General features: G+C 36.1%; 1 protein-coding gene across 1 annotated transcript; it reads left to right on the top strand.

The window, feature by feature from the left end:
- Positions 1 to 4991: 4991 nt before the first annotated feature.
- On the top strand, positions 4992 to 19607 carry LOC18422634 (cytochrome P450 76C1). Its single transcript, XM_006878488.4, has 3 exons — positions 4992 to 5087; positions 6569 to 7615; positions 18809 to 19607. The coding sequence occupies exons 1-3, from the start codon at positions 4992 to 4994 to the stop codon at positions 19418 to 19420; spliced, it is 1755 nt and encodes a 584-aa protein (XP_006878550.2). The 3' UTR covers positions 19421 to 19607.
- The last annotated feature ends 1426 nt before the right edge of the window (positions 19608 to 21033 follow it).

The raw sequence follows: 21033 nt of genomic DNA, 5'->3' as shown, positions 1-21033 counted from the left end.
GCATCGCTCTCCATTGGGTGTAGAGAGAGATCGAAGGCCATGGCAATGGCCATTGAGTGTAGAGAGAGCAGGGTTTCGCAGAGGAAGTTTGGGGCCATGGCCATTGGGTGTAGAGAGAGAAGAGTTTTGCAGAGGAAATTTGAAGCGATGGGAGAGAGGAAGTTTGGGGCCATTGGGTGTAGAGAATGAAGGGTTTCGCAGAAGAAGTTTGGGGCGATGGGAGAGAGGAAGTTTGGGGCCATGGCCACTGGGTACAGAAAGAGAAGGGTTTCGTGGGGAAAAGAGAGAAGAGCGTAAGGGTTAGAGAGAGAGAAGCACGTGAAACGCGACTCAAGCCAAAAAAATTTTTTTGGATGGCATTTTTTTGTCTTGATATGAGATTTTTTTTCCTTTCAATCTAAAAATCTGGCAAGAAAGTACAGTTGTCCAAACAATCAAAATCCAAAGATTTTGGAATTGCAATCCAAAAATATTCTAATTTTCGGTACATCCAAACTAGCCCTAGACCATCTATTTGGCCCTAAAAATAAGTGTTCATAGATCTGTAATATCTGTATCATATTTTGAGTTTCAAATTTTATAGTCGATGTTGAAAATTAATTTTAAAGCTTTCTTGAAGATTTCCAACGCCCAAAGTACTTTCGAGGCGAAGATTTGAGGTGAGGCTTTACTTTGTTTTCCTAAAGCCTACGCCTTAAAGGAACTACATCCTCTAAAATTTCCATTTTGAGGATTTGGGGAGGCATTTCTAAATATGTGAGAAGAGCAAACAATCGAGTACGTTTGGTTCGTATGAAAATGTTTTTTAGAAAATATTTTCACATAAAAAAAAGCTCTCATGCGGTTAAGTATGGGAATATTTTTTCATCAATTAGTTGCCAATTGGTGTGAAAAGATGCACTAAGACCTATTTATATGAAAATATTCCCACACTTAACTATATGAGAAAATTTTTTTATGTGGAAATATTTTAACGCGAACCAAACATGCAGGTCTTTGTTGGCGTATGTGAGTTTTCTTATGACAACATCTCCATGGGTTATTTGGTCACTTAAAATAGTGGTAGTCTGTTTAACAATGTTAAATTTCTAGAGAGGGAAATCCTACCATTCAACTAGAAGACCCTTGGATTTGAGGGAAGACCTTCTCTTACCTTAGTTTCTTGCTTATGGTAAATAAACCTGATATGTAGGAAAATATATCCTAATATAAGAAGCACTATTAAGTAGAAAAGCAAGGGAAAATATCAAATAAAAGGTAAAATTACTTTAGAAAATCGCTAAGGTGGTTGAATAATCCCCTTTCATATGAAGAGGTTATTTTTGTTGGGTTTATGTGGCCATTAAATGCCTTATGAGAACATGTAATCAATACTTAATATAGTAGAACAAAGAATTCCAGTAGGAGTGTGGTCTAGAGGAACCAAGAGATTGTGGTTTAGAGGGACCAACTGTGGTTCAGAGGTACCAAAAGATTATAGTCCAGAGGGATCGAGATAGGCAAATGTTATTTGCCAATGCTTATACTTGGCTTAACGTGCTAGGCCAGTCGGACTAGGAAAACCCTTGATTACTTGGGCATAAAGCACAACGGATGAGGGTTAGCAGGGTCATCCTTTCATGAGGTTGGAGTTGCCTAGGGTAGAGTATTGTCTTAAACCTCATCATTGAACCATTACACAACATTGTACATATGATAGTCGTATTGGGAAAGTGAATCACCATTGAGGGTGATATATATACATGTGAAAGAGATTATCCATATGCATCATATAATTGTGGTTGCACCAAGTCTGTGACTTTGGACTTGTCTCTAAGGGAAAACTTGTAATCCATAGATTATGATTGTATCCCTTCACCTATTAGCTGACTTTGGTAGCTCAATCATGAACCCCCATGACGGTCAATGGGTCAGTTTGAAAAAGTGAGTGTGGATTATAGTCCATAGTTGAAGATTGAGTGCTTCAACATAATTAATATTTTTTTAACATAGTTGGATCCAAATCCCATCAAAATAATTTAGAATTAATTATTTTGATATTAAATGATTTTTAGATTAATAGTTTTAATAATTTGGAGTCTCTGGATATTTTTTTTTCACAAAATGGATTTATAAATAAAGCTAAAAAATATTTTAAATATTCAAAAAAAAAAAAATACAATAATAAATTTTTTCAAAAATCTTTTTTTTGTTTTAAAATTAATATTACATATGGGGGGCTATTATACTCCTTGGCGCCTACTAAAATAACACATGTGAGGAGGTGCATGGGGTCCACTTTGGGCTCCATAAGGAGCATGCTGCACATAAGAAAGAACTTTTCTATTCTAGTGGCTTGTGAAAGAAGCCATGCACTTTTGATTGAAATTTATGGAAAGTGCTTTGCAGATATTTTGATTGAAACAAAAAGGGAAAATTTTGAAAATTAAGAGATTTGATTTTCAAGTTAAAATATGTTTAAGAAGATTATAGAAAAGAAAAACCAGTATAATATATTCTCCACATTAATTTTAATTGATGAGATTAGGTTAAATATGTCAAAGATTCCAACACCTTCTTTTGAATCATGATTGCTTATTCCACAGGTCTTCAATGATCAATAGTCTGGATCTAATCTCCATAAAGATGGCTAACTCTAAGAAACTCTAACCTTAGAGAAAGTTTATAAATAGGGGTTAAATTTTTACACTTTCCCTACATATCTAATCTCTCTCTATCCCTTAAGGGTGGCACGCCACCCTCTCACCTCTCTCTCATCTCTTTCTCTCTCTCTCTCTCTCTCTCTCTCTCTCTCTCTCTCTCTCTCTCTCTCTTTTAGCATCTCTAAGATAGAGCTATCTTTGAGAAAAGAAAGAAGGCCCTGGCCCTGACCCAAGCATAGGTATTGAGACCTAGTACATCATACTAGGTCTTGAGACCTAGTCTACAGTTTCACTATTATCATTTGATTTGAAAGGGTTGATAGCGTAAGGTTTCCCATACTTTCAAGATTTAGAAAGACCATGATCATGTGTGTCATCGGAGGAGGAGACCCAAAGTGACGTGTGCAAAGTCGAGTTGAGGTAATTTTCTGGCAATTTATTTTCTATTTCTGCAGTTTGTGTTTTATGATCCCAATATCAAGTTTATGGAATTTTTATGGTCTTGACGGTTGTTAAAATGGAAGAAAGTGAGAGTCATTGGGATTCTTTGTATTTTTTTATGTATTTGGACATATGTAAGTAATCTGGGTAGTGAAAATAAAGAAAATAAATTTTTTTTTTAATCGGTATACAATTGCCCAAGTTACATAATCCAATTTTCAATTTTAAGTTCCATTTCACTTGGTTACATCTTTGAAACTATGTTAAAAATACCAAATTGCCCATATTCAGGATTGAGAACCTGAACAAACATGGATATTTTGGGTAAATTAACCCATTTAAGTGGCCCAGGTGAAATGGTAATAATACCACTTGTTATTTAGAGTTAGCAACACAGAACAAGGGTTTATAATAAAAAACAAACATGGGTAATTGTCATTATCAAAGCTTTTTTCTAACTATTTGGGGTCAACTAAATGAATCCTCATCCGTCATTCTGCTTTATCAAGGGTCATATCGTCAATGAGGTCATAAGTCCCCAGATTTTTTCTTACTACAATCCTGAAAAACAACATTGTCAACAAAAAAAAAAGCCAAGCAGTTATAGGCTTTTGTGATTTGACTAACTAATAATTGATTCGAAGGGAAATAAGGGATATATTAAATTTCAGATGGCTTATCCTTAAAAACAATGTTAATATTTTCTACTCCACAAACTGGTATCATAGTCCTATTAGCCAATGACACAAGACTCCTTGAAGACGTGTATTCAAAACCTTCGAGTCCTTCACAATGGCTAGTCACATTATATGTAGCTCCAATATAAACAATTCGAGTATGACAATTATAAGAAGTTAAGTGAGCAGTACCTTGTGTAGTAAGTGATATCTCAAAAGAAAAAGCAAGGTTTGCCTTCCCAAATTGTTGAAGTAACTCTTTTAACTTGTCAACATGGATGAGCATATCACTTTGGGCAACAAGTTTTCCAACTTTTTTCAATGAGCACACTTTGGTCAACCGTGACCATGACCACGGCCAGTATGCTTGAATTTGTCATCAGTAGAGATAATTTTTTTACTTTTTTGATACTCAATAAGAAAGGCTGATATGTTGCCATTGAGATCTTCCTTTTCAATGACATGGTCCATAACCTTGCACCTAGTTTCTTCTTTATGAATAGTGGTGCATGCAGAAATATAAGAAGGGAATTCACAAGCCATTAAAATTTGACTTCTAATGGCCTCATAATCAGGAGCAAGGCATGCCAACATAGTAAAGGATTTATCTTCTTTGACTTCTCTTATTCTACTATTTATATCAGCAGTTATGGGAGAGCATTGGAACAACTCATCCCACATGCCTCCAAGCACTCCAATGTTCTTACTAAATGGCTTTTCTTACGGTTTAAATTGACATATATATTGTTTGATACGGAAAATCATGGCTGCATTATTTTTTTCTCCATAAATCTCTTTAAGAGACTTTCACAAATCTTCAACAATAGGCTGGAAATAAATCCCTTCACCAAATCGTAGTTCCATTGAGTTTATAAGCAACGACTTGACGAGGTTGTTCCCAGACTCCCACTCTTTATACGTAGGATCATTAGGTTTTGGGGCTGGTTTTTTCATTCTCATAAAACCCAACTTACATTTGTTGTTGAGATACATGGTTGTAGCTCTAGACCAAGTTTCATAATTGGTTTCATTAAGAAGCATGAGACTAATTTTCAAATTTGGGTTATTGCCCTCATGCATTACAATGTTTTAATGGAATTTTGATCCCCCATTTAGAAGAAAAAGGCTCAGAGATTACAGGCAAAATTGGCTGCAGCTGTGGACAACAAGATCTTTGAATAAAAGCCTCTTTGATGCACCTAGTTGAAAGAAGAATTGACAACAACCGTGGATGAAGGATGTGGACAACAAGCTTCTTTTGTTGAACTTAAGCACAACAATAACTGTCACTATTGTGACTGAGTTCTATGGGCAGCAAGATGGTTTGGTGATGCCAATGAACTACTTTGTAGAAGAAAGAGCCTGAAGACAGATGGATCAGTGCTTTGATACCAGGTTGAAAAAATTGAGAAGAAGAGTCAAGGAGGTAAGATGAGAAAAAAGAAGCGTGGTTCGGTCTCTTGGACCTACATCCACGGTTGTGGTTCGGTCTTTTGGACCTATATCCATGGTTGAAGGGCTATTCAGTTGTGCCTGTTATTTCATTTACCATGTATTATACGTAGGATGCGGTTTGTATAGAGCCGAGGCTCTAAACGATCAAATTAGAGCCAAACTTTAAATAGTGTCGAGAAATGTGGTTTCAATGCTGAAAATATTTGTGATAGCCTTAAAAAATATTTTCATATTTAATTATAAAGTTTAAAGCTTAAAAAATAGTGTAGATCGAGTAGATATATGAGAACTTGAAATTGACGGTAAAAAAATGCAATATAAGATGCACCATTTCCAAAACTTGAAATCCATTTTTTTTCTCATGTCAATGCATTTTGATGTCGAGATGATCAATTTGAGAATATTTGGGCATCAAAACAACCTTTTAGAGTGAAATTTTTTAGGTGGGCTCTAATTCGATTGTTTAGAGCCTTGGCTCTATATAAACTTTTTCCTTATATAGATGATACAAAAATCTCAACAAATTAAAAACTGATTTCCAAAATATATTCTATACAATTAGTTACCTAAAAGGGATTTGCAAAGGCTATCCACCATATAAAATATTTGGGTAAACTGTACACGGTTTCAACAACATGCATTGGGGATTACATTTGCTGGTACATAATAAATACACCGGGAGAAGCGTAGGCCTTCTCGCATGAATATAAACGGATTCGTTTGACTACCAATCTCCACAACGGTTGGGTAGCATGCGTCATTTATCTGCTCGAAGTCCATTTTCCTCGACCATCGGTTGTTTACAACGAATGATTCAGCAACATGTTTACATCCACGCATTATATATAAATACACCCCATGGCATGGGGAAATGGAAGGTTGATTTTGTCTCATATCTCACCTAACTAAGTTGTTGCATTGTCATATGTTAGCTGGGTTTCGCACATTTACCAACCGATCATTAAGGCATCCAGTCCTTTTCTCTTCACAATTTTTACCCTCATATGTCATGAAATAAGGGGTTATCGGTCAAAAAATGAGTTATCATTAAGGCATCCAGTCCTTTTCGCTTCACAATTTTTACCCTCATATGTCATGAAATAAGAGGTTATCGGTCAAAAAATGTGTTACAAAATACATTATTTTTAAAATTTGAAATCTATTTTTTTTCTCATGTCCATGCTTCTTGATGTCAAGATGGTCAATTTGAAGATATTTGAACATTAAAACAACCTCCTCTAATGAAATTTTTGAGGTAAGGTCAAATTTGTCTATATAAACTTTTTCCTTAAATAAAATTGCTAAATTGCTCACGTACAAAAAGTAACAACTCCATTAAAGTTTTCTCATCAGTATTTCCCTCTGATCGCTAATTCTGAGCATCCTAGTGGCAAAAGGGAAAGTAAACCGAGCTCAAGTGCTCTCTCTGAAGAAGAAGAAGAAGAAGAAGAAGAAGAAGAAGAAGAAGGAGAAGAAGGGATAAACCAAAAAATGCTCCTGATCGTTGTTGCAGTATCCACTCTAATCTTCCTCCTCTTAACTTTCCTGATCAGTAACTACACATCTGCAAAAGCACAAGCACCAAGCCCCCCAAAGTGGCCCATCATAGGCCACCTCCATCTCCTTGGCAAACTCCCACACCAATCTCTGGCTGCTCTCTCTCTAACCTATGGACCCATAATGCCCTTCAAGCTGGGCATGCGAAAGGCAGTGGTAATATCATCCCCTCACCCAGCCAAACAAATCTTCAAAACCCATGATCGCAAATTCTCGAGCAGGCCTGTTCCTTTGGCTGCGAAGACCTTGTCTTACGGTGGGAATAGCCTTGTTTGGGCCGCTTATGGACACCATTGGAGACTCCTTAGAAGACTATCTTTCACTGAGCTCTTCAGCACCAAAAGGCTGAACTCCATGGAAAAATTCAGAAAAGCTGAGGTCTCTAAAACTATGGCGTCCATATATGAAGAGTCAATCAAGGGCAATTCAGTTAACATTGGGTCCACTGTTTTTTCCACAATGTTGGGCATAGTGGAGAATATGGTATGTGGAAATTATGTTTTCAAAAAAGGTGATGAATTGGCTACGGAATTGAAAGGCATGGTTCGGGATGTTTTGAAGCTTTCAGGGGAGCCAAACGCTTCCGATTTCTTCCCTTTCTTGAGGGGTTTGGACCTGCAAGGCGTTGAGAGAAGGGCCCAGAAACTGAGGGAGAGATTTGATGGGATTTTCAGTGAGATGATCGAGAGGAGACTAAAGGACATGAGAGAGAAGGGAATGGTGAATGAAAGAGACGAAGAGTCGGGGAGAGGGATAAAAGAGAGCGATTTTTTGGGGGTGCTTTTGGAGCTGATGGATCACAATGAGGGACTTCAGATGGAACACGTCAAAGGGATGCTGATGGTACGTACACACAACCCCACTTATCTTTATTTGACTTATCTGCCTCTAAATTTCTTTCCTTCTGCAAATTGCATTTCCATTTGTAAATTGTGAATGAGGAATGCTTTCACCCAAAAAAATAGATATCCAAAATCACTCACAAAGAAAATCCCACATTATGTGGGCTTCCGAGAACAACACGAAAGAGAGAGCGAGAGAGAGAGAGAGAGAGAGAGAGAGAGCCTCCTAGAGATGGTACTATGGTGGTCAATTTAGCTCTAACACATTTTGATTGGATGGTGATGACCATCATGACTAGATGTTCACTACGCTCAGGAGGATTAGGATTGCCACTCTCTCCATGTAAAAATATAAGATGATGGTTTATGGAATATAGGCATGGGAGATCAGCCCTACCTAACTTAGGAATTGGGTTCATCCGGACTATGAGACAATGAGGACTTGAGCCTGTATTTTGGACCTATTGGGTTCTTAGACCTGTCTTGTGTCAAGCGGTCCCAAGCCCATCCATGCCCAGTGGACTAGATCCTCATGTGTAGTCCAAATTCAACCAAACACACTGACCAGGTAAGCTACAACCTCATCAACCCATCCCGTAAACAATTTTAACTCTAAAAGGGCATCCAATTATTGTGCTTTACTGGGACAGCGTAGATTGATTGTAATTAGTGAGCTCAGTATTTTTAAATTTGTTTTGGTTCGGGCGAAATACTCGAAGGGGCCGTTTGGATACCTGGAAATATGTTGTCTGTGAAATATATTACTGGCATAATACATTACATGCAAATAGATTGTTACTATTTGGGTAGTATTTAGATGCAACTTGAGAAATACATTGCTACTGTTAGGTTATGTCTGGAAGAAATATGAGAAATGTATTACCAACATTTTACCAGCACTTGTTTATAAACTATTATTTCTTTTTTTTTTGTCACAAAATTCCACTGAAATGCTTAATTAAAGTCATTATCACACCATTCCAAATAGATTTTTTAATAATAACATCATCACCATTTCAAAAAGATTTTTTAATAATACCTTGCACCATTCTAAAGTCATCATCACACCATTTCCTACTTATTTTGCATGTTTTTGGCACTTACATGGAATCACATATCTTCTAACATGATTAGACTTTGGTTTCAACATGATAAGTCATTGGAACAACATATTTCTATTGTGACAAGCTTTATTTTTATTTATTTTTTATAGAAGTATTTCAAATGTCTCTATATAATTTCAAATAAGCAATAAATTTATGATACCAAATTCAAAATCTTAATGGTACAAATTAAAAAATGGGAAGAAGTTTAATTAGTAAACTAGACGGTTTGGTTGTTGCTGCAAAACGTTTTGAAGCATTAGATTAAAGCAACAATTGAAAAGTCGTCGAGTCAAACCGAAGTCGCCCGGTTTCACACAGTTTTTGAACACCCCGTGTCGGTTCACGTAAACGACGTAGAAGCGCCTGTGTCTAGAGAGAGTCGTTGAGTTAACACGGGTGGTTTCAACGGGTTCACCTGTGTCTAGAGAGAGTCGTCGAGTTAACACGGGTGGTTTCAACGGGTTTACTAGCAAAATTTCAACCGGTTCTCGCACGTCACACGTCATCACTTCCCAACTTCGTCATCATTAAAAACGTACCCATGTTGAAGCCATGTCATCACTTCCCATGGATTCTCTACCGGGTTGTACCATTGAAATGCATTCTCTACCTTTTATAGGTAGATTTACTTCTCAATGAGAACGATGTGGGACTAATTTCAGTTTCCCCTTGTGAATGCTTATTGACATAAAAATTGTAGTGTATATCTTATACTTTGCAAAATACTAGGATGTATGATATGTATTTATTTTTTTCTTTTTTATTTTTTTCTGAATTTTGACATTGTTAGTTTGTATTATTAGGTGAAAATTTTGTCTTGAATAATTTTATAATGCCATAATATTTCACATTTATAAGGGAATTTATTTTAATTTTTTTCGTACGATATGGAAGTGTTTTTTAATATTTTTTGAATCATAGTTGTTATAATATTATAAATAATAATTATACATTGATAATCAAATCTTGTATTTTATTTATTAATTTTTTTGTGTTATAAAGTATTATAATGTATTATATTTGTTATAACAGTAAAATAATTTGTTTGTATTATTACTTTATTGTAGTCCATGTATGATTATATATTTCATCCATGATAATTTAATGTTTCTTCTTTTGTATGATATAAATTTAAGGGTTAACAGTACAGGGAAATAACATCTCAATATTCGTATATTGATGCAAAAAAAAGAAAAATTCTTAATGGAGTACCCCCATTTCTCATTGGATTCTCAAAAAACAACATTTATAATGAATTTTAATAATTTTTTTGGATTTTTTTTTAGGCTTAATCCGACCGATTCGGCCGATTCCCGATCCGAATCGCCGATTCACGGATCCGGATGAGTTTTTGAGATGCTCGATTTGGGTCACCGATCCGCTTTTTAAACCACTGGACTAAAGAAATAGGGTTGATCCATACCAAAATAACTGGTTAAAGAGAGGGAGTACTTTATACAAACCAGTTATTAAGGGAAAGAGGGGGACGGGCTTCGAGAGGGAGGGAGCACCTTATACAAGAGAGAGAGGGGCTGGCTTAAAGAGGGAGCGAAGGGCTTCGAGAGGGAGGGAGCACCTTATACAAGAGAGAGGGGCTGGCTTAAAGAGGGAGCGAACACCTATGCAAACCAGTTATTACGGCTCAAGAAGAGAGAGAGCTTACCAATGAAGAGAGAATGGTCGCTTTGGTAAGTTACTCAGACGAATTTGAGAGAGAGAAAATGGGAGGAAGAAATGGGGCAAAATAAAAGATGAAGGAAACAAAAGATGTTTCAATCTCACTTAAATAAGGCGCGATATGTCCCTTTCTCAATACCACAATTTCTCCTTATTGATAAGAATCAATGTCCACTAAGTTTCTACCATGCAAATTTGTTGTCACGATACATAAGAGCAAAGAATTGATCTCTTTGATCCAAGGTGCGATATATCGCTTTTTGAAGACAACATCTACCCCTTTCTGGTAAGAAATAGTGTCATCTAAGTTTCTACCTGGAAAATTTGTCCTCACGATATATGGGAGCAGGTGATTGAGGAAACTATCTTGCTAATACAAATACCCAAATATCATAAAATCTACAGTACTAGAGTTGCCTTTTTACTAGAGAGAAAAAGCTCTCACAAAATTCTTAAAAAATTCATATTACTTCTTTGTATGTAAAATAGGATAAAACAAATACCTATTCATAGAGGGAAAAAGTGCCTTTCCAACTTCTCTGTAACTTAAAAAGTCAAGAATTGCATCTCTTGAAATATCAACTGTGAGTGCGACAGATCTGCGTGGTATCTCTTGAAGTTTTAGGAAAGTAACCACTGCACTTAACACGCATGAGCCAATAGTCACATGGCGTCTCTTCGGAATCCGGAAGACCAATCGTCACACATTATATAGACGTCTTCACCAGTGAAGCACAAGTGTGGAAACACGCCCATCCACTGGAGTTGCACATTTTCACTAGTGTGACGGTCCACTGGAACTAGTGGGGCTCAAAACATCAGAGTCCATCATTAATCAGCACCATGCAACTTCATCGAAGGTGCACATTAATGGGATGCCTCTGCGTGCTATTGATGGCCATGCTTGTTCCACGAAAACGAATACAACCCAAACCAACACACGAGCTTGGGCAAGGTGCACTTCATGCGCCAATGCGAGTGTGAGAATTACAAAGTGCACCATCAAGTGATCTTATGCCCTCACCCTCGCCCACGTTTATGCGTGTAAGTATACCGCACGCTATGCATTGCTTCGAAATAGCAATTCTCTCTCATTAGTTCTTAGAAGACAAGTGATGAGGATATCCTCATTTGCAAATTTGTCCTCATGATACATGGCAATAGAGGATTGATCTCTTTGATCCCAAGTGAGATACATCGCTTTCTCAAGATAACACTTACCCCTAATCAATGTGCATTTAAGTTTCTACTAGATAAATTTGTCCTCGAAGTAAATGGGAGCAAATGTTAGAAGAAACTATCTTGCCAATACAAATGTACAAGTACTATGAGATCTAGATAATTCAGTTGCATCTTTGATAGAAAGTAAAGTTCTCACAACATAATTAGGAAATTCGTATTGCTTTTGTGTATATAAACTAGGAGGAAACAAGTCCTTATTTATAGAGAGATAAAAGAGTTTTTTCTACTTCTCGGCATGATTTCAAAGTCAATAATTGCATCTTTTGAAATCTCAACCGTCCCTGCAATGCATTTGCATGGTAATTCTTCATGTTTCGAGAAAGTAATTCCACACTTAGCATGTACGAGCCGACAATCACAAGGTGTCTCTTTTGGTTCTAAAAGACCAAAAGTCACGTGTTATATACATGTCTTCACAAATGAAGCAGAAGTACAATAACACACGAATCCACTAGAGCCACATGTTTTCACTAATATGGCACGAATCACCATAGTGCACTAATCCATTGAAACTAGTGGGGCACAAAACACCGGAGTGCATCACTCACAGGAGGAGTGCAACTTCACCAGAGGAGCACATTACCTGGATGCCTCTATGGACGTTCCGGCAAAAAGAATATAAGTCAAACTAGCACACGTGGTAGGTGAGAGGCACCTCATGTGCCGATGCGAAGTTCGAAGTATGTCATCAAGCACCCTTGCACCTTCGCCCTCACATATGATAGTTTACATGTTGTGCATACTCCACGTAGGCCTTCTCTCCCTTTGGTTATTAAAACGCAAGTTAATAGGATATCCTAATAAATAAATAAGGCTTCCGTCCTCTGCATCTTCAATGTGGTATAAATAGATTCATTATTTTTCCTTTTAAAAATAAGACAAAACATACTTTCCAATGCATAACACCTTCTAAAACACTATAAGGTAAAAGAGATATTATTTTGAAATAACATAAACTGTTTTCCAATGCAAAATACAACATCCATTACGGTAAATCTCTAGTCCACATCATCAGCACTGGATGGTGGATACTGCAATGGGGTTTTTTGTACTATTCTTTGTTAGATCATCGTATACTTCTTATTCATTTATTTGTTTAGTGGTGGGTAAAACATGTTATAAATGACTTTCCACCCGCAAAGGTAAGCTCTGAAAGAAGGATACAAATGATCTAGCCGGAGTATATAATCATTTTTTTTTCTTTTTCAATTCTTTCTTATCCCTCACGGTCTAGATCACTTACAATTGGCCCTTTATAATAAAATAACTCTGAATAAAATAAAAGAAAACAATATATTAAGATATCAAGAACTTGAAGCCATTCAAACCACATTTTTCATTAACAAAAAAAAGAAGACAAGTTATGCTTGGGAATGAAGAAAGCACATAAAATAAATAAGTAAGAAACAAAAGAAAGTGTCGGATATTGGCTCAACAGGGCTTCTTACACCCCACACCGAGTCACCACCTTCCGATGACGCGGGATCTAATGGTCTACCTTTAATCTCAACCAGGAAAGCAAGTTTGGACAAGCCACACCAATGGAACATGAACCCCTTATTGCAAAACTCAAAACCCCTAGGCAACCCCTTTAGTAACCTAGTTTGAGAGAGAGATGATCCTCTTATTACTATAACCCTATAATCTTAGAACCCCAAAGAGACATGAGAGACTATGAGAGAAAAAATCATGAGAGAGAGCATGGAGGAGCGAGAGAGAGGCGTGCCCCTCTTTAGGCTATCGAGAGAGAGAGAGAGAGAGTGAGAGAGAGAGATTTCTAAGTGGGGTGTGCCCCCTGTGGTAGGTTGTGTGTGTGTGTGAGAGAGAGATAGAAAATTATAAATGTGTAGATATTTGGATAAATACAATCCCTTTTTTATTAGGGTTTATTAGGGTTTTCATTAGCATGTCACTCACATAAGATTGAATATGAACTATTGATCTTGGGTGACTTGTGGGGTGAGAGATCTGAGCTATTCATTCCATAAATGAGCCATCAATATCCTATGAAAGGTACTAGACCATTATTCCCCCACTTCTTAAACCATTTTCCTATCAAGTAATTTAAATAGCAAATTAGCATATTATAATATTATCTTTTCTTATTTTTATCCATAAGCCTTGTCACACATTCCAAAATATTAATCAAATATTCCTCAAGGATTCAAACTTTCCAAACAATACAAACCATTCTCTCAAGCTTCAAAGCTTAAACACCAAATTACAAAAAGGCCACAGGTGGGGCATGCTACCCATGGTGGTACATACTGGGCTCCATCCATCATGCAATTGTGGGCCCAAAAGACCTATTGGGCCTCCCATGCATTTTAAGTTAATTTTATAATTTTAGAAATACACAAAATCATTAATTGAATATTTAAATCATTATAAAATCAATATCTCCATCTTTTATAAATCCAAATTTGATAAATAAAATATCCAAATATTTAAAAAAATTCAAATAACAATTCTAAAATAAAATATAATTAAAAAAAAAAAAATTAAAACCTTGACGGGAAAATGATCTATATGGTTTAGGAAAATATCTACTAGAGCACTCCATGTCCAACCGCAAACTACGAACCACACATGATTTTTCAAACCGACCTAGTGTTGCCCATGACCCACAGTCTATGCAGGGGATCATTAGTGGGTCATCAAAGTCTAGCCAATGAGCAACTGGTTGCAGTCCCAATACATAGATTTCAAGTTTCCCTTGGAGACAAAACACATGGTCATCTTGACTTGTTGAAATCTATACCTCGATGGTGCATAGGAGGTATCTCTCGCACATGTACAGGTTTCACCCTGAAAGCTGGTATGCTTTCCCAAAATGACTATCGATGTGCATGACGTGTGATGACACAAATGATGAAGTTTTTGCCTCATCCCTGATGGCCTCCATCATACACAAGGATCACACAGTAACTCGAATCACTCATCTGGGCATACTCAAACCTCATCAAGGGATAACCCATATAACCCTCGTTGGTATGATTCTCAAAGCCCATACACCATGGGTTTTTCCCAACCAAATTGATCAAGCACGTCAAACACAGTCTAGTATCAATAAATATTGTTTGCTTATTATGATCCACAAGGGACTACAATCACACTGAGTTCATGGTCCATTATATATATTCATTTTACGAGCTCTCATAAAGCCTTTCATGGCCATACTCACCCAACAAGCTTTCCATTGAGCATTTATTCTCTATTTCTTTTGTCTTTTTTCTTTTGATTCTTCCATTTTTCTAACTTTTAAAAATCATGCCATTTGTTAAAATGATTCAAGTGTACAACATATGGTTGTCAAAGTGGGTCCAATGTTCACGTTTCAATTTATTTTCTCTAAATATGTGACCCTTCTAATGTTATTTTGCTTTGATTACAAAATATACAACAATTTTCCTTTTGCGATTAGATTTGCCAAGGATCAAAGATATTGTTGGGAAAATATAAAAGGAAAAAGAAAATAGTGTAGAAAATAAAAAAAGTAAAATATCAAGATTAAATGGTTTGGCAAATTGTCTACATCAGGAAGCAGAAAATCCTCTTCTAATAATTAGAAAAACAACATACAAATATGAAAAATACAAGGATTTACAACGTCTCTCTCACAAGCCTCAAAGTAAGGTTTTCCTCTCTCTAGAACACCCACCCAAAGGACTATAAGAACTTACTCTTTCTCTTGCATACTAATTTTGTCTCACTGCAATACTACATTTTATAAAGAGGAACCCAAAAGAGACCCACCTTATGCTCTTCGTAATCCTAAAAGATCTAATATCCCATAATAATAGAACGTCCAAAATAATAGAAATTCTGCATAACAAATATATCGTCCCCTAAAATAAGGGAACAAGGAAGAATTCACGTAAATCCTTTCCAACAGCTTCGTGTTAACATTCTCCCACATACATATATATATTTATGTTTTGACTAGTCTACTCCACTACCCGCTAATTACTTATCATCAAGTAATCACAAGCTTAAAGAAGTTCTACACCAAGTGAACATATTTTTCCCAACGGGCTTAGTCAACATACCTACTAGACTGTCATCAATATCAATTTTTTGCAATAAGATTTTTCCATCTTATACCACGTCCCTAACAAAGTGATACTGAACATCAATTGCTTAGCCCTACCGTGAAGGCTCGTCAAGGCACTCTAGTGATTAGAATGAAGCGGTTTTCCAAATATCTAGTTTAGCCAAATTAATGCATAACTCGATGACATATATTCAGTCTCTATGGAAAGCAAAGCCACTACAAACTGCAACCTCGATAACTAACTAACTGTACCAACTCCCGAAGAAAAAACATGTGGACCTTCTTTTATCCAAGTCACCTACAAAATCTACATCAATATAACCAGCAACTTTTAAGTCCATCCCACTGTAACAAATGCCAGTATGACCAGTTTTCTTCAAATACTGAAGGATCCACTTCACCGTGGTCCAATGATCATGGCCAGGATTTACTATATATCTGCTTACAACTCCCACTGCTTATGCAATGTCAAGTCTAGAACTAACCATAATAAACATGAGGCTCTCTACTGCCTATGAATACAATACCCGAGACATGTACGTCTTCTCTGGTTCAAAGCTAAGACATTGTTTCGAAAGTAACTTCATATGTATAGGAAATGGGGTAACAACTAGTTTGCTATTAACATAATATTTGACTAACATATGCATCTTTGTCGTTCACGTTCTTTCCCTCTTCCAAATTATGGACACAACCCATTTCATATGCAATTATTTGACAAGCTTTCCTTAATATTTCTTAGTACGGATCAAATGATAATGCTCCCAATCTATCCTCTAGGCATAGGGATAGGGGCATTAAGGTTCGAATCACAACCACTCCTAACCAAGACAGTCCAGATAAATGTTAAAACCCCCTCTGTTTATGTTATGTCAAGTCTGGAGCTAACCATAGTAAGCATGAGACTCTCTACTGCTTATGAATACAAACTCAAAGCATGTATGTCTTCTCTGATTTGGCACTAAGGCATTGTTTGAAGGCAACTTCATATGTACAAGAAATGGGGTACTAACAAGTTTGTGAATAACATAATATTTATTGATTGTCATAGACATCTTGTCCTCCATGTTCTAACGCTCTTCCAAATTATGGTCACAGTCTCTTTCATATGCAATTCTTTGACAAGCTTTCCTTAACATGTCTTAGTACGGATCAAATGATAATGCTCCCGATCTATCCTTTAGTTATAGGAATAGGGACAGTAAGGTTTCAAATCACAACTTCGGACCAAGAGTGTCAAGATAAATGGATTAGATTGTGACGAGAGAGAGACCTTAACTGTAACTTCGTGACTAATTTGACCATATATTTCTTTAATCTCGAGGACTATATCATTCTTTCACAACAAAGTAAAACTCCCACTGCTTATGCTATGTTAAGTCTGGAGATAACCATAGTAAATATAAAGCTTTCTACTATTTATGAATATAATACTCAAGACATGTATGTCTTCTCTGGTTTGGTGCTAAGACATTGTTTCGAAGACAACTTCATAACTACAGGGCTAGCAACTAGTTTGTGAATAACATAATGTTTTATTGACTGTCATATGCATCTTTGTCCTCCATGTTCTTCCCCTCTTCCGAATTATGGACACAGTCCCTTTCATATACAATTTTGACAAGCTTTCTTTAACATTTCTTAGTACAGATCAAATGAAAACGCTCCCAATCTATTAGGGGCATTAAGGTCTCGAATCACACCCACTTCGGACTAAGAGTGTCAAGATAAATGGATTAGACCATGAAGAGAGAGAGAGAGAGAGGCCTTGACTGTAACTATGTGACTTTTTTTACCATATATTTCATTAATCTTGAGGGACTACATCATACTTTCATAACAAAGTAAAACTCCCACTGCTTCTTGAGGGACTACATCATACTTTCATAACAAAGTAAAACTCCCACCGCTTATCCTATGTTGAGTCTGGAGCTAACCATAGTAAACGTGAGGCCCTTTGTTGCTTATGAATACAATACTCGAGACACGTATGTTTTATGTGGTTCGGTTCTAAGATATTGTTTCGAAGGCAACTTTATATATATATAAGAAATAGGGTAACAACTAATTTGTGAATAACATAATATTTATTGACTTGTCATGTACATCTTTGTCCTCTTCAAGTTCTTCCCCGCTTCCAAATTATTGACACCGTCCCTTTCGTATGCAATTCTTTGACAATCTTTCCACGGATCCCTCGCAATCTGTCTTCTAGATATAGGGATAGTAAGGTTTCGAATTACAACCACTCCTGACTAGGACTGTCAAAGATAAATGGATTAGACCATGACTAGAGAGAGAGAAAGAGACCTTGACCGTGACAGTTTGGACCATTTATTTTTTTAACCTTGAGCAATACATCATACTTTCTTTCATCACGAAGTAAAACTCCCAATGAAATGAACATCATACATTCACAACAAAGTAAAATTTTCAATGATAGGAATTGTTTTGTGCTTTTATTTTTCGTTTGGATATGAAGAAAAGAAAACAATTTTAAATTCTAAAAATAGTACATCTTGTAATAAATTATTTTAACCCTCTATTTTTAAATTTTTACGTATTTATAAATATGTTCGATCAATACTACTATTAAATTTCACAACGAAAATAGATTTTCAAGCCATGATTAGCCTTTCGAAACAGGAACTACATCTTAAGGTAAAATTTAAAGGTGTGTTTTACTTTTGTAGTATTTTTTATAGTATAACGAGGGTGCTTTACGTAAGGGAAAATTTCATATAGAAGCCTAATTCCTCATATTATTTCATGGTAGACCATCTTTCTGTTTTTTTTTCAAGCGGCATAAAGAAACCCCTAAAGATTTCACCGTACTCCCTCATCTCTTATCTCCCTCTTTAGGGGTGCCAAGAAATCTTTAGGGGTTTCCTTTTGCCGCTTGAAAGAAAAACAGAACGAGGGTCTACCATGAAATAATATGAAGAATTAGGGTTCTATATGAAAATTTTCCATTAAATAAACCTCACCTTTCATTTTCTAATCTTGACGAATTAAACCAGTGAAATCAAATATTTGGAATGTGACTGAAGCTCATGTTTTATTTTATAAAAACATGTTACCAAGTTAACTACTAAATTCCCTTTCCCTTTCATAGGACATGTTCATCGCGGGCACAGATACTACCTCAGCCACAGTTGAATGGGCAATGGCAGAGCTACTGAACCATCCCTATGTCATGGAAGAGGCTAGAGATGAGCTCCGCAGAGTAATAGGTAAAGATAAAATGATGGAAGAGTCACATATTCCCGACGTCCCCTTCTTACAGGCAATAGTGAAGGAAGTTTTACGCCTACACCCAGCTGCTCCTCTTCTAATTCCTCGTCTCTGCGATTCAGATTGCCAAATCGATGGTCATATCATTGAAAAGAACACAGAGGTTCTAGTGAATGTGTGGGCTATAGGACGAGATCCTAAGGTGTGGTCTGACCCCTTGAAGTTTGATCCTAGTAGGTTTGTGGGAACCAATTTGGAATTCAAGGGAAATGATTATGAGTTGTTGCCCTTTGGGGCAGGTAGGAGGATATGCATTGGGATGCCTTTGGCCAGTTCAATGGTGCATCTTGTTTTGGGATCATTGCTTCATTATTTCAATTGGAAAGTTGAGGGAGAAGTGGATATGACCGAAGAGTTCGGTATTACTCTTCAAAAGGCATTACCTTTGGTTGTTGTTGCCACCCCATCTTTGCCTTTAAACCCCTATCTTTAAGAAGGGAATTTAAACAGAGGATTCATCCTGTTGGGTGAATAAGATGTGTCCCTTCGTATTTGCAATGTTACAGCCATTTCTCCCTCTTTTTCTCTGTCTCTATCTCTTACCTAGGGAAAATAAGTTTGTCTAACCTTGTGTAATATGCATGCTTATATATTTATTGTTATCTTTGTTGGGTGACTAACATGCATCCCTTTTGTTAATGTCTGCAATGTTGCATCCCTTTCTAATGTCCGCAATGTTGCATCTCATTCTCCCTCTCCCTCTCTATCTCTATCTCTGTCTCTAATCTAGGGACAAGAAGCATATCTTCATACAAGGAGTCACTATTATTTTGAAATCAGGTGGTTGAAGATATGTCACTATTTAGACACAAAGTCTAAAGCAAAATTGTTCGAATGTTGTTACATACTTTTATTTAATAGATTTGACATCTAATGGCAAATAAGTGATTGTGATCTACTTGATAGTCTCACAGCATACAATCCCATATATATATATATATATATATATATATATATATATATATATATATATATATATATATATATATATATATATGAAAAGTCTTTCGAATGCCTATAGGAGAATATAAATAGTGATTTCTCTTAGCCTCATCACCGTCCAAATTTCATCACGCGGTCACGATTGTCTGCTAGTGTTTTATTTTTCATTTTTTTTTACAAATCAGAATGACCTAAAATTTGGAGGGTATGTACATCTTACTGAGGCGCATATAATAAAAATATAAAAAAATTATACAACAAAATAAATTAATCAAAATACCCCCGAAACGTTTTGGGGGTATTTTGATCAATTATTTTCATGTATAATATTTTTTTTTATAATTTTTGAAGATTTCCCTATTTTTGTTGAATACATGCTCTAAATTTCAGGTCATTTCGATTTGTAAAAAAAACAAAAAATAAAATACTACTGAAAAATCGTGACCGCACGATAAACTTTGGACAGTGATGGGGGTAGGCGAAATTACTGCTCATTTTCGCCTATAGGCATTGCGTAGTGTTTTCCACACACACACACACACACACATATATATATATATATATAATATATATATATATATATATATATATATATATATATATATATATATATATATATATATATATATATATATATATATATATATATATATATATATATATATATATATATATATAATGAAGCTGTTTATTTTTGACATAATGAGGCTACAATTGCTTATAACCATCTGATGTGAAATATGATAGCTTGGATGTGTCACAAAGTTTGAGAAATGTTTCTTTGGAACTTTGACCTTGTTCAATAGAATAAATGCAGCTACCCTTTCGCGCATGATCCTCTCTCTCTCTATTCCTTGTATCTTTTCACTCTATCTCTCTCTTTCAATAGCTGAATTAAGGAGAGAATCCACTCTCTCTCTTCCCATCTCTCGCCTCCAAATCTCTCAGCACTGTGAAGCCGCCGCTTGTGCCACTTCTCTCTTTGACTCGTCTCACCTCCAAATCTCGCAAGGATGAACAAACAGGGCATCTCTTCTCTCCCATGTTAACAAAATCATCCATCTAATTAGGGAAAGTTATTGCTTTCTTGCTTCTTCTTTTTTC

Source organism: Amborella trichopoda, chromosome 3 (assembly GCF_054954075.1).
Source record: "Amborella trichopoda isolate Santa Cruz 75 chromosome 3, AtrichopodaSantaCruz75HAP2 v2.0, whole genome shotgun sequence".
Taxonomy (NCBI): domain Eukaryota; kingdom Viridiplantae; phylum Streptophyta; class Magnoliopsida; order Amborellales; family Amborellaceae; genus Amborella; species Amborella trichopoda.
This window is presented reverse-complemented; position numbering and strand designations above follow the sequence as displayed.

Bases quoted from the DNA above. Each gene is read 5' to 3' on its own strand.
- LOC18422634 (XM_006878488.4), top strand. From the start codon at position 4,992: ATGAAGGATGTGGACAACAAGCTTCTTTTGTTGAACTTAAGCACAACA. The intron at 5,088-6,568 runs GTGATGCCAATG...TTTTCTCATCAG, and splicing joins ATGGGCAGCAAGATGGTTTG to TATTTCCCTCTGATCGCTAA. The intron at 7,616-18,808 runs GTACGTACACAC...TCCCTTTCATAG, and splicing joins ACGTCAAAGGGATGCTGATG to GACATGTTCATCGCGGGCAC.